Below are 12,248 nucleotides of genomic sequence, written 5' to 3' on the forward strand. Positions count from 1 at the left end.
TCCCTCCAACTCTGATGGCTAGAAGCCTAACTTCCAGCCTGCATGTATTCAGGACAAGCTCATTTACATCTGTTCTTATGGCAGCACTGTCGTTTAAGTAGCTTCTCGAGCTGTTATTTGTCTCTGATGTTTACCTACCCATGTATTTACAGAGGACAAATCACATCTCCTCTCAGCCTTGATTTTGCAAAGTCAAACAAATCAAGTTCTTCCAGCCCCATCTCACACACAGGCTCTCTGCTTCACAGTTACAACCTTCCTCCACACTTGCCCTGGTCTGAATTAATCTCACCTGATTAGGCATCAAGTTTCTGGAGGAAGTTTTGGTCGCTCTTTGCGCAAAGGCATCAGTGCTGTCCCTTCCCTCCCTGCTGGAAATCCCACAGGATCCATCAGTGCTGTGTTGGGTTTGCCATGGCTGCAGCACACTGGAGGCTTCTGCTCTTGCTGCTATCAGCCAAACCCACTCTTCTCCCTCCTGTCCTCCAGCAGGTGAGGGGCACCCAGGGGGGAGAAGACTCCCCTTCCAGCCCCCAAATAAACAACTCCATGTTTAATGCAGTGAGGCTTTACCTGATAGGCTCTAACGAGAATGATCATGATGATCAAACTATAACTAAGATGAAAATAACCTCAACATATTCCTCTCTGTTTAGCTGACCCCCACAGCAATGGGACAGTCCCAGGAGATGGAGGTTGGACAGGCACATATGGATACTACAAATTTGTTCTCAGCCTCTGACCAAAAAGGAAGGCAGTGTGTTCACAAAATCCCACCTGCCCTGGGGGTAGAAAACCAGCCCCTTCCTCAGTGCACAGGACTCCCTGCACTGGGCAAGCTTTGGCTAAGGTGAGGAGAGGGGCAGTGGTTTCCCTGGCTGTCATGGCTGTCAAGTTTCACTCGCTGTTCAAAAAGATTTCTGTATGGTTAGCAATATTCAGGTTAAAAGCCCATACCAAACACACAGCTTTCCTTTCATCCATTATTAAAACAGAGGCTGCCAGCAAAATTCAGAGCAGCACACGGTTACTTGCACCAAGACAAATCATTTTCTGATTAATGACAGCTCCAGACGCACTTCCAGAGATGTGAGTGCTTGTAAGCTGCAAAGGACGTGCTGTAAAATGCATTTTGATTTAATTCATTAAAGAACAATTATAATGCCAAATTTAAAGGAACAAGCCAAACAACAACCCAGAAGCTTGAGCAAACACTTGAACACCAAGGCCAAGAGAAAGAAGGTGGTCTCCTGCCCCTGTTGCTGGACATGGCTACCAGAACTGGTGTTACAGCACTGCCAAGCTCAGCCCCAGCCCCAGACTACAGGGTCCACACCTTGCTGGTAACCAACAGCTCAAGTGCCTTGAGAGAACCCAGTATTGGAGAAAAAAATGTCAGTAGAGTTCAGTCACTAAAGAGCAAGTCCTGTGAGAACACCACCAGTCCCCAGCTCTAAGGTCACTTCCCAAGGCAAGGGGAAGCACGGGAAGAATCAATCTGCATCCCTGGCAAGGGAAGATACCCAGGGAGAGCAAATGTCAGGATGTCACCAGCTGGTGAGGTGACAGGTACATTTACCAGCATATATAGCATTTATGCATTGGAAATCTGCAGTGTAAAAGGCTCTTGATGAAGCTTCAATTCAAATGTCATCTCTGCTCAGAGGGGAAGGCGCGATGCCTGTCAGCGCTGCCGCCACCGACCTGGTGCCCAGCCAAGTTAAAGGCTCAGAGAGAAACTCAGCATTAAATAGGATGGATTCACAGCTCGTCAGAGTGATCAGCAACCCCCGATCGCTGGAGTTATTCAGAAGGAAAGCGGAAATATTTAGGACTTTCTAAGAATAAAAGTGGAGCATCTGCAAAGCCAGACGTACAACGGGCTGGTGGTGGGATGCAGAGAGGGAGCTGATGCAAACCTTTGGCAAACGCTTCTCCAAGCAGGAAAACTCCCAAGGCTCAGCTGACAGGCAAAAGGGATGGCTCAGGATGGACCAGGCAGGTGAAAGTCATTCCTATTCTGCCTGGAGACAGTGAGTTGGAGCATGCTGGGGTTTCTCTCATGTAAAACCCAAAGCACTGGGAAGGATTTCCTGAGTGCAATGCCAGGCAGCAACCCTGAGGTAAAGGGCTTTCAAAAGTGATGCTCAGGGCATCACAGGAAGGGTTCAAGGGGCTCTGCTTACCCAGAGAGCCTCTAACAGAGCACAGAAATTCCAGCAAAGCCCTTCTCACACCTAGCCAGCACCGCTTCTCAGACACCCTGCTCTCAGCCCTGACTCTGCTCCAATCCCCGGGATCACCCCTGCTCAAGAAGTAGAAGATGTTGTGAAAACCCAGCAGAGCCACACAGAGAGTTTCTGCTGAGGGCGCTTTCCAAGGAAAGCTTGAACTCTCCCCTTTCACAGCTGGGTGCTGGGGATGCTGCACAGCCAGGGGATGTGACCAAGGTCACACGAGGAGCCGGTGGCAAAGCAGCAGTGGCTGCAGGCAGGGCCACTCCCGAGAGCTGCCCACCCCCTGCACACTCAGAGCCCTGCACTGCCAGGGAGAGATAGGCTGAGATTTATTCAGCGTTAAAAAGCTTCCAAAACTGGGCATATAGACACCCTTTATCTACAAAGCACAGCCATCAGTGGGTGATGTTAAGCCATCAGTGCTGGAAAAGACAAGGAGAAATTATTTAGGCGGCGCTGTATCTTCAGAAAGCTGGAATGAAATTTCCCCCTGGCTCTCGCCAGCTTGCTTGTGCTCTGCTTTCACTCAGGGGCTGCGTTTGGAGCCTTGCGAGTCTCACCGCATTCGTGGGTGTTGCTTAATTTTAAAAATACTCATTTCAATCAAGCTGAACAGAAGAAAAAGAATAGCACACAGAGAGCATGAACCCTGCAGCCTGCTGGATCCAGCTGCACCATGTGTCCCAGCCAGGACACTTGACTAATGAGGCTTTTGAAGCAGCAGCAAGTTCAGCTGAAGAACTGAAAGAAACTAAAGAATTACCTTTTTAAAAGTCCTAAAACTTAAAAAAAAAACCCAGGCTTTTCACAGGTGGATTTGAGTCAGCTCAGCTGCGAGGGAGACTGCTGAGGGCTTTCTTTTACCCAGCAGGTTTCTGTGAGTCAGGGATGCAGCTCGTTCGGGATGCTCTGCTCCAAAGGCTGTGGGAAGGCAGCACAGAGCACAGAGCATCCACAGCCATGGATTTCATCAGTGCCCAGGTCTTGGCTACCCTTTATCCACCCAAAAGTAACTTAAAACATTAAATTGCACAGCTCAGCCCCAGATACCGAATTCCTGGAGGTTCGTGATGACGAGTGTTGGCTTGATGTTGTTCTGGCACTTCTGCTCAGAGCAGAAAGCACCTAATTTGGGATTAGTCAGGACATGGTGTGGCCACAGAGAAGGCTCTTAGTTTCCAGGACACTCACATCCACCCTGGAAAGCCCAGGAAAGGGCCAGACTCCTGGGAGCAGGTTTGGTGCAGCTTTCCCTGCTGCCCAGAGGGGCTGTGGCTGCGGCAGTGGCTGCACATTGGGTAATTGCGTGTGCAAATCAGCCTCTTACACGGGCAATTACCCCCCTGTGCTCGCTCGGGGTGCCCAGGCAGCACAGAGGGCACTGCTGCCACGTCCCCATGCGCTGTTCCTCAGATCAGAGGGCTCAACAGAGGCAGAGGGGATGAAAAAGCAGCATTCATCCTGCCTCCCTGTTAGTTTTGTTTTTAAGGGATGAAGAGAGTAATATATGGGGGAAGAACAGCCTTTGCAGTGGGAGGCTGCAGCAGGGGCTCCTGTAGGCAGTCCCACACCAGCTCTTTCTTCCCTGTGTCTGAACCAGGGGGCTGAAACAGCCCCTTGATCAGCTTTGTACAGATAAAATGCCCTTCAGAGGAGCCCTGCCTGCCTGTGGAGCGATCAGGCGCTGCGGGGTGAAGGCCACATGCTGGAAGCTTCCTCCAGAGCACTCAGCAGGGATCTTGCTCTGGCTGCTGCAGCCATGGGATCACAGCTCCCCACAGAGACCCGTCTGGCACCATAGCCCTCATTCCAATTTCTGAACTAAAGAGCTCTTCAGACCCCATCCAGGTTTAGATGGAGCAGGGATGGAGTGGGGGCTGCGGCATCTCTTTCTCTCCTGTCACCTATGAACACAACAGGGCTTCCTGCAGCCTATTTCATCCCTGAAATTCAGCGCTCAAAACCAGGAGGGAGAAAGACATCCTTAAAGGTTGTTTATGAAGGCTTCAGTGGAGCTCACTGTTTAATACAGCCTTCAACAGAGGGAGAAAAAAAATATAACAAACATTAGAAATGTTCAGGAAGCAAAGAGAGAAAGAAGTGGTGTCTGTTCCTGAATAAAGCAGGCTGCCAACCACCTCCAGCCCCAGCTCCTCTTCAGTCGTAAGCGAAATATTCCAGAAGTGTTTAACTTTCCTACAAAGTCTTTGAAGAGGCTCGTTACCATTACAATGAGCAAAGCACAAACAGGACTCCTCAGTCTTGGCCAAACAACTGACTGAGCCCGGAGTAACCACAGACCCACACAGCTCAAACAGGGGATGATGCACAGCCCTGCTCAGTGGGGAGCAGAACGTGGGCACAGGAAGGCAGAGAGGAACCCCGTGAGCTCTTACAGCTCCAAATTATCCCCTGGTGTAAAGCTTTCTCATGGGAAAGCAATAAACCATTAGGGATTTTTGTTGTTTTGAGGTTAGAATTATAGAATAGAACCATGAAATCTCCTGAGCTGGAAGGGAACCACAAAGATCAAATCCTAGCTCCTGGCCCTGCACAGGGTAACTCCAAAATCACACCATGGGGTTTTTTGATGAGGATGGCTTAAAGCCTATTTCAATCTACACGGATGCAGAGGTCCATGGAAGTCCTTATCTGAACAAAGCCAGAACAAGCTGTTGTCCTGCAAGCTGCTGGGGCTGCAGCAACGTGTGGGGCTAGGGCTGGCTTCAGCTGAGCAGAAGGGAGATCTCAGTCTGTGGCTACCCTCTTCCCATGGACTGAGCAGAGGAGATGTCCCTGTGCCCTGCTGGGAAGACAGTGGATGCTGGGTCCTACAGTGGCCAGGGAGACACCAAGCCAGGGCACATCTCCATCCCACAGCTCTGGCTCATCAGCCCAAGCCTCAGTCAGCATCAAACAGAAACCACTTCTGCATATTTTGGGATGTAAACAAGCATCCATCCTCAATACATCTGTGTCTTATGCTGGGAGAGGTCAAAATTATATCGAGTCATATTTAGAGGGCAAGAGCTGCTTGCAATGCCTGTTAACCTTGAGAGTGTTCTCTCACAAGCAAACTCCCCAAATCCCCTCCTCTAAAAATAATGCAACATAATGATGCCATTCATCACTTTTTTTTCCATCCCCTTTTTCCCCACACAACTCCATAACCTGCAGCCAAAGCCGTGTTTGCCTGAGCAGGCTTTTGATAGTGCGGCACTATTCTCATCTCCGGCAAGTTTTACTGTAATTACAGAGATGTGTTGCAGACATTACACACTCTACAATTAGCACTAACTGCATTACATTGTCACAAAGAAGTCATTTACTCTCCATGAGTTCGTGAGATTGGTCTGGACAGTTTAACAGAGCTGAGAAGCACTTAATGGCATCCCACAGAAGCGGCCAGCAGGAGCAAGGACAGCATCCAAGAGGCTCTCCCAGCCCTTCAAGAGGCAGATTTGGGGCAAAAATGCACAAAAAGGCTTCTCCGCAATGATAACCTCTGTCAGGTCTAGAAAGTTCTCAAAGAATGGGCAAGATAAAATGCCACAAGTTTGGTTTTTTGGGGGGGAGTGAGGCGGTGTGGGTTGAAGCCTGTTCTAAACTGGGGGCGGCTGGGAAGGATTTCTACGGACGCTGTGCCCGTGGGAGTGTACAGCCCCAGTATGACATGCTTTCCCCACCTGATGCCCCACAGACATAGTTTGCTGCTTCTCCTCCCCCCTCACATCATTTTCTGCAGCCCATGGGAAGAGAAGTGGCAGGGAAAGCAGGAGAGCAGGAGCTCGGGGTCCTGCTGGGTACTGGGGAGCTCACACTCTGCTGCTGCTTTCTTCCTTCTGTGTCTTGTACATAAAAGGCAGAGAAAAAATGTGAAGACAAAACTGAAGTTGCTCCATTGTGGTCACCTGGACCACATGGAAACCTCAGTCTCCTCCCCTGGCATTTCGCTGGGGAGCCTGGTTGAGGCCCTTATGTGAGACCTCCATAAAACACGTGACTCGCTTTATCTGGTATCTAAGCAAACCCAGCTGGGTTGTCAGGATTGCCCTGGCACATCCTCTCCAGGGCCCCAGTTTGGCTCTGGCCTCTTTCCTGACACCTGCTCAGGTGCAGAATTTCTCCACGCAGGGTTCAGCTCCTCCCTTGCTCCTGTGCTCTGCTGTGAGCACCACGGGCTGGGAGCTCATTGGGGTAATTTGCCCTGTCTGGGAACCAAAGAGCTGCACTAAGGGCTACCTAAAGAACTTCCCTCTGTCTGGTTGGGATTTGACCCTGCAGCTCTTTTATCCCTTATCCCTTACGGCGTTTTTTACCTATATCTTAGATCTTACTAAGGGCTTGAGTCCCTTACTTTTTTCTCTGCTACAGCAGTGGCCCATTCCTGCAGCCCCTTTGGCTTTCCCCGGCACTCAGCAGGCCCTCCAGGATTGAAGCAATGCTCTGAGTAGGATGCAGCACTTCAGGATGGATGGGCTAGGGTTGGAGGAGAGCACAAGGGCGCAAAAGGGAGCAGAGAAAGCCAGTGCTGGGGGAGGAGAGGCTGTTTTATATTTAAATCCCGTTCGATCCTTTGCCAGCCAAATTGATTTTGACGGGACCCAGATGGGAACAGTTCATGCACGTGGAGGAAAGAGCCATCACTTAGTGAGAGGCAAAGCTGACCTGGCAGAAGGCACGAGAGGGTCAGGCTGCCATGCTGCAAAAAACCTCTGCAGCAAAAAAACGTCTCTGCATGTCAGGGGTGGGGGAGCAGCTGCTGCAGGGTGGGGATCTGTGGCTCTGCCCAGGAAGGAGATGACCCTCACACACCAAACACCTGGCTGGGTGCAGTAGGTGTGCAGAGATTTCTTCGCTTAAGCAAAGAGAAGTGATATTTTGGCATAGGAATAAGGATGGTCCCTGCTGGTGTCCCTCTAGAGGGAGGTCCCATCATGGTGGAGTCCCCACAGAAGCACATCAGGGATAAGTCTGGCTCCAAAGGCCTTGCAAGTTCAACAGGCAAAGGCAGGACCAGGCTGGGAGGGGAAGGTGGCAGCACCCCAGGAACAGCCCAGCATCTGTGACCATGCTTCCCCAGATGGGATGTCCGGCCTTGCTTGGGTTGGGCTCTTCATCACAATTAATTCCAGTAAAAGACATAATAAACCGGAAGAAATAAAGGTGGCTTAGCAAGCTCCAGCCCTTGGATGTGCTGCTGGCACTGCTACAACCCTCCGAGACCTGATTGGACCTGTGGTCCCTTCTTGTCCAACGTCCTGTCACTGCTGTCCCTAACATTGTTCAGACATTTCAGGAGGAAACTTTGAGCCTTCTCCTAAACCGAGGAGCCAGAGGCTGGTGGGGCTGGTAAGCAGGAGATTGTGGCCTCCTGCAGAAGACAGGTTTATGGGGAAAATTATAGCTCCTGGGTCTGAAGCTCACTGCATCTTTCACCTCTGCAGCAATGAATTTTTCAAGCTAAGGATGCACTGGGAGACCTGGCACCTCTGTTTTACTTCTTCCAGCTGACTGCCAGAGGAATGGGCCATGTCCCTGTGAGGCCAGCAATGGACCAAAAGCAAAACTCACCAAGGTGTTGCCCCTTCTTGGGCCACACCAAACCCATGCCAGGTCTGGGAGGGGCCTTTGCTTCTTTCCAAGAAAAAAAAAGCTGGGAGGGGCCTCTGCTTCTTTCCAAGAAAATCTAGTAAATTCAATCCCTAGCTCTATCAAAAGAGGAAAAAACCCACTGTTTTCCCAAAGGTCTTGGGGCTCTTGAGGCAGGGAGGGGAGGCGAGGGCCAGCAAGAGATTCGTGTGTCAAAGAAACTCAGCTCGCTGGCCGCTGGCCAAGGACTTTTCATGTGGATTTCCAGCCTCTGCCAGGAGACTCTCGGGTGCTGGAAGAGCCTTTAACTCAAACCAGGTGCCTCTGAAAGGAAAACACTCAGAAAGGCAAACGTGGTTGCTTTCCCTCAAGAAAAAAAATAGGTATATATATAATGAGGGCAATCGTGAGCATTTCAGTGAAGATCCTTCCTGGCACAGCCCTCTGTGCTCCCAACCGCCCACTCCAGCCATGGAAACTGAAACCTTTGGTGGGCTGGAGGGAGGAGAGCCAAGCCCAGCGCCCAGCAAGGAGCCCCAGGGCACAGGCTGGTCCAAATCCACCACAAACAACTTTTGTCACCCTGCCCTGCTCTCTCCGTGAGCTGAGCATCAGCTCTCCCTCAAGCTACTGAGAGCACCAGAGGGGCAGCTGCAGCTCAGGAGTGATCCCTGCTGGGAAGCTGAGATGGACAACACCAACAGCACCGACACCCAGCTGGCCCCAGCCTTCACTGCTGCAAACCAGCTGCTCCCCCAAATCCAGTGCTTGCCAAGCAGAGCCTTAAATAACAACAGAGAGACTCAGGAAGAAGAGGAGCTGCCTCCCCAGACTTACCCTGCAATGACGATGAAGAAGTCCAGGCGGTTCCACGTGTCTCCCAGGTAGCATTTCTTCCCAAAAATGCCCAGCGCGATCATTTTGACAATCATTTCCACAGCAAAGAAGGCAAAGATGAAGTCGTCAAAGCTCTGCAAAAGAAAGGAAGGGAAGAGGGATGCTCCTGCACACTTGCACAAGGGAGGGAATTAGAAGACCTGAGTCCAGCAAGGTCTCCTCTTGCACCACTGAAAGCTAAATCCCTGGGAAGAAGCTGTGCTGAGAGCAGCCCTCTCTCTTCCCAGCCCAGATGGCCCAACAGCACCCACAGTGCCAGGATAACGGGACAAGCATATTTTGGCCTCTGCTTTCACTGTCTGCTAGATGGTTGGCCTTCCCAAGCACTCCAAGAAAGGCTTGGCTAGGCTGGGGCTGGCACAGCCTGGCAGGGGTTTTGCCTGACAGCACTGTGTGTTCTCATCCCAGCACCAAAACCAGCATTTTCCAGGTGCTGACAGGACAGACAGTGCAGGCAGGACCTGCCATCCTGGGACACAAGGCAACCATGGCTGGATCCAGCTCAGTCCTTCCCTCTCCACATCAACCTCAGGCTGCTCTTGAGCTTCCAGCAGCTCCGGGGCCATACCTGGAGGATCCTGCAGCGTGGTGAGTCGCAGGCGATGTCCTCGCAGGGGTGGAACATGCCCAGTGTCACGCAGTTGAGCAGGATCACCAGCATGCTGACCCTCTCAAACCACCTGCACACACCCGTCAAGGAGGCAATGGACCCAGAGGTGTATCCACGAGAAGCCACTGCTGAATTGGAAAGGTTTCCATGGCCTTTAAGGCCAGGAGCAGACCAGCTTCCCCACGCTAGGCGCTATCTGGGTTTGCATGTTTAGATCCCTGCACGTGTTCTCCCCGTGCTGCCATCAGTGGCTACAGCTGATGTGAAAACCATTCTAAAATGGAAGTTGCATGGCAAGAGTGCTGAGTGCTTATGTGATGGATTAAAACATTAAATTAAATGAGCAATATCAACTTTTAGAAAAAAACTAAAAAACCCCACACCATCAATTTCCTCTCCTGGCGTTTTACAGAAAAGCACTTTAACAACATTACAATTTCTATTAACCATGTCACAGCTTATCCCAGGGGCGTTTCCCTGAAGCCACTGCTTGAACTTTCATTCCCACTCCAAATTAAGACTGCCAAAACCATTAATGAACTGCCTAAAAGCCTTTAAGTGAGGGCCAGCAGAGCCCATTCCCTACCCTGCCTCCTGCCTCTCAGAGCAATTTTTAAAGAGTTGAGCTGCTGGGACAGACGCTGGATGCACTTTTGGGGCAGAATAAAGTGTGCTGCTGCAGCACATCCCCATAGGGATGGTTCAAACCTGGTACCCAATTCCTGCATCCTTCCGGGGGCATTTCCAGGCTGCCTGGAGCACAGAGATGGGAAATCCAGACGCTGGTTCAATGCGGTGCTGGGGTTATCTTCCAGCCTAGCATGAGAAACACCCTCTCGATTGCCAGAACCCACAGGCAGCAGGGCCGTGCTCCTGCCTGGGTGCCAGCAGCAGCTTCCATGCTCCAGGAAAATAAGCGTGGCCCCTGTCAGACGAGAGTTTTCACTGCAACACGGCAGCGGGTGGTGTTGGGGAGCTCGTGCTGTAGCGTTATCTGCCTGGGGAAGGGGAAGGTGAGGATGAATCAGCAGGTGCCTCCCTACCGGGCACGCGGGGCTGGGGCTGGCAGTTCCCACCACCCATCCTGGGCAAATTCCTGGAAAACCACATGGGGCTGAGTCACAGTTTGGTTGTCGGCAATCTGGATCTTTTAATCGGGAGAAATGTTTACAGGATATCAGGATAGACATTCCAACTGTCAAGTTGGGGCTATGGGCTGGAATATTTAGCCAAAATATAGTCCGTGGAGGGCAGACAGAGGAGGGGGCAGCTCCTGAAGGGAATCTCCAACTTGAGGGGCTGGGAAGATCCCCCAGCAGAACCAGCCGTGTCCAGGGCTCTGCCAGCAAGAAACTGCAAAGCCCTTGGGAACACAAAGAATTAAAGAAAACACCCTGTAAGATCCCAAAGGGGTGACAGAAGGAATGTCACCTGCATGCACTGTGCAAGATATGCAGCAGCGAAGTGAGGAGGTCCCAGGGCAGCCAGGTTGGTTGGATCAAAACCTGCAGAGACAGATGGACACCTCCCCAGCCAGGCAAAGATCCATTCAAATTCTTCTGTGGCAGTGGACAAGAGCCTTCACTGGACGTGGATCTCCTCCACACACTCCATCCCAGCTGGGGATGCTGTTGCCCCAGTGGGCAGCTAGAGACTGCAAACTCCTGGGCAAGCAGAGAAGGGCACACAACCATGGTGGGCACCAGCTTGGAGCCACTCTGATCTCATCTCCACTCTGTCCAAGACCCAGCACAGCCCTAATGCTGGCCCAGGGCAGCTGAGCAGAGCCAAGCCCACCACAGCCCCATGTCCAGCACAGAGGGACGAGCAAGGGCTGAAATGGAGGAGCCCAGGATGGCACCAAAGACACCCTCCCTGTCCTTCCCTGGCACGCCACAGTCTGCAAAGCCTCAGGTGCCCCTCAATACTCATTATAGTGCTGGCACTGGCACCGGTGACTGATTGCAAGGGGAGGGAAGCCGGGAGACTGCAGCCCCCCGAGATGCCACAGCCTGCCACACATAGGGCACCAGCTGTGGCCAGCAGGGAGATTGGGGAACCAGCACCACATCTGTACCCCTAAGAGGGTCCCCGTGGTGCAGCCAGCAGCCCCCACCTGCCCAAAGACACGCTGTCCCGGGCCAGCGCCCCATCTTGGCACAGCCACAGCCTCCCCCAGGCTGCCCACCGTGCCAATGGTGAAGGTCCTCCCATCCTATCCTGTCCCCCCGCTCAGGGCTGCCCTCCCCACACCCCAACTCCTCTTGCAGGAACAAACATCTGCAGGCAGGAAAACAGCCTGGAGAGGGAGGGGGACCCAGGGCGCGGGAGGGGTGTTTATTTGCTGACGGCAGAGGTTTTTTTTCCCAAATTTAACTGCAGACCCACTTATCAGCACATCACTCCCTGGAGCACATACATTTCAGTCCAATATAACACTTCACCCTGATTAAATATTCCCGGGACAGGCACCCCAGCAGTGCTGAGGGCAGTATGTTAATGTGCAGCTGATAGATCAGAAGGTTGGGGGGGGGGGGGGTTTTTTTTTTTTTTTCACCTCTTTTTTTTTTTTTTTAATGTGCAGCTGATAGATCAGAAGGTGGGGGGGGGTGTTATTATTTTTTTTTCCCCCTCTTTTTTTTTTTTTTTCCAGCTGAATGAAACTTCAAGCTCTTTCTTCTGCTAATGGGATTTTCAGAGACACACAAAGTGCTGCTGGCTATGGCTTTGTACCGACCCTCCTTTGAGCCAGAGGCTGACAAAGGGAAACTCTTCAATTAGCAAAAGCAGAAGGTGCCTTTTTGAATGCTTCTCATTGCTGCAGTGCAGGCAGGGAAGGGGCAAAGGGGCTTTGGGGAAGCACCAGAGACAGTGTTGGTCCCTGGGCAGCAGTTCAGGTGAGGAGGAGAATA

At 51.7% G+C, this 12,248-nt stretch overlaps 1 protein-coding gene across 24 annotated transcripts in view; it reads right to left on the minus strand.

Moving 5' to 3' along the window:
• Positions 1-9,478, minus strand: part of CACNA1G (calcium voltage-gated channel subunit alpha1 G) — a 102,175-nt gene extending 92,697 nt beyond the window's left edge. For 18 of the 24 annotated variants that reach the window (XR_001859544.1, XM_017726802.1, XM_017726813.1 and 15 more), the window contains exons 1-2: positions 9,295-9,387; positions 8,667-8,800 (exon numbers count right to left, since the gene is read on the minus strand). Coding sequence is in view for 23 of the 24 variants with exons in the window: in XM_017726802.1 (XP_017582291.1) it covers positions 8,667-8,800; positions 9,295-9,387 (227 nt within the window). In the remaining variant the exon portion in view is untranslated. Of the gene's footprint in view, positions 1-8,666; positions 8,801-9,294 lie in introns of all 24 variants that reach the window. The other 6 variants (XM_017726818.1, XM_017726816.1, XM_017726815.1 and 3 more) reach the window with 4 other exon arrangements.
• Positions 9,479-12,248: the final 2,770 nt, after the last annotated feature.

Source organism: Corvus brachyrhynchos, unplaced genomic scaffold, assembly GCF_000691975.1.
Source record: "Corvus brachyrhynchos isolate BGI_N302 unplaced genomic scaffold, ASM69197v1 scaffold522, whole genome shotgun sequence".
Classification (NCBI taxonomy): domain Eukaryota; kingdom Metazoa; phylum Chordata; class Aves; order Passeriformes; family Corvidae; genus Corvus; species Corvus brachyrhynchos.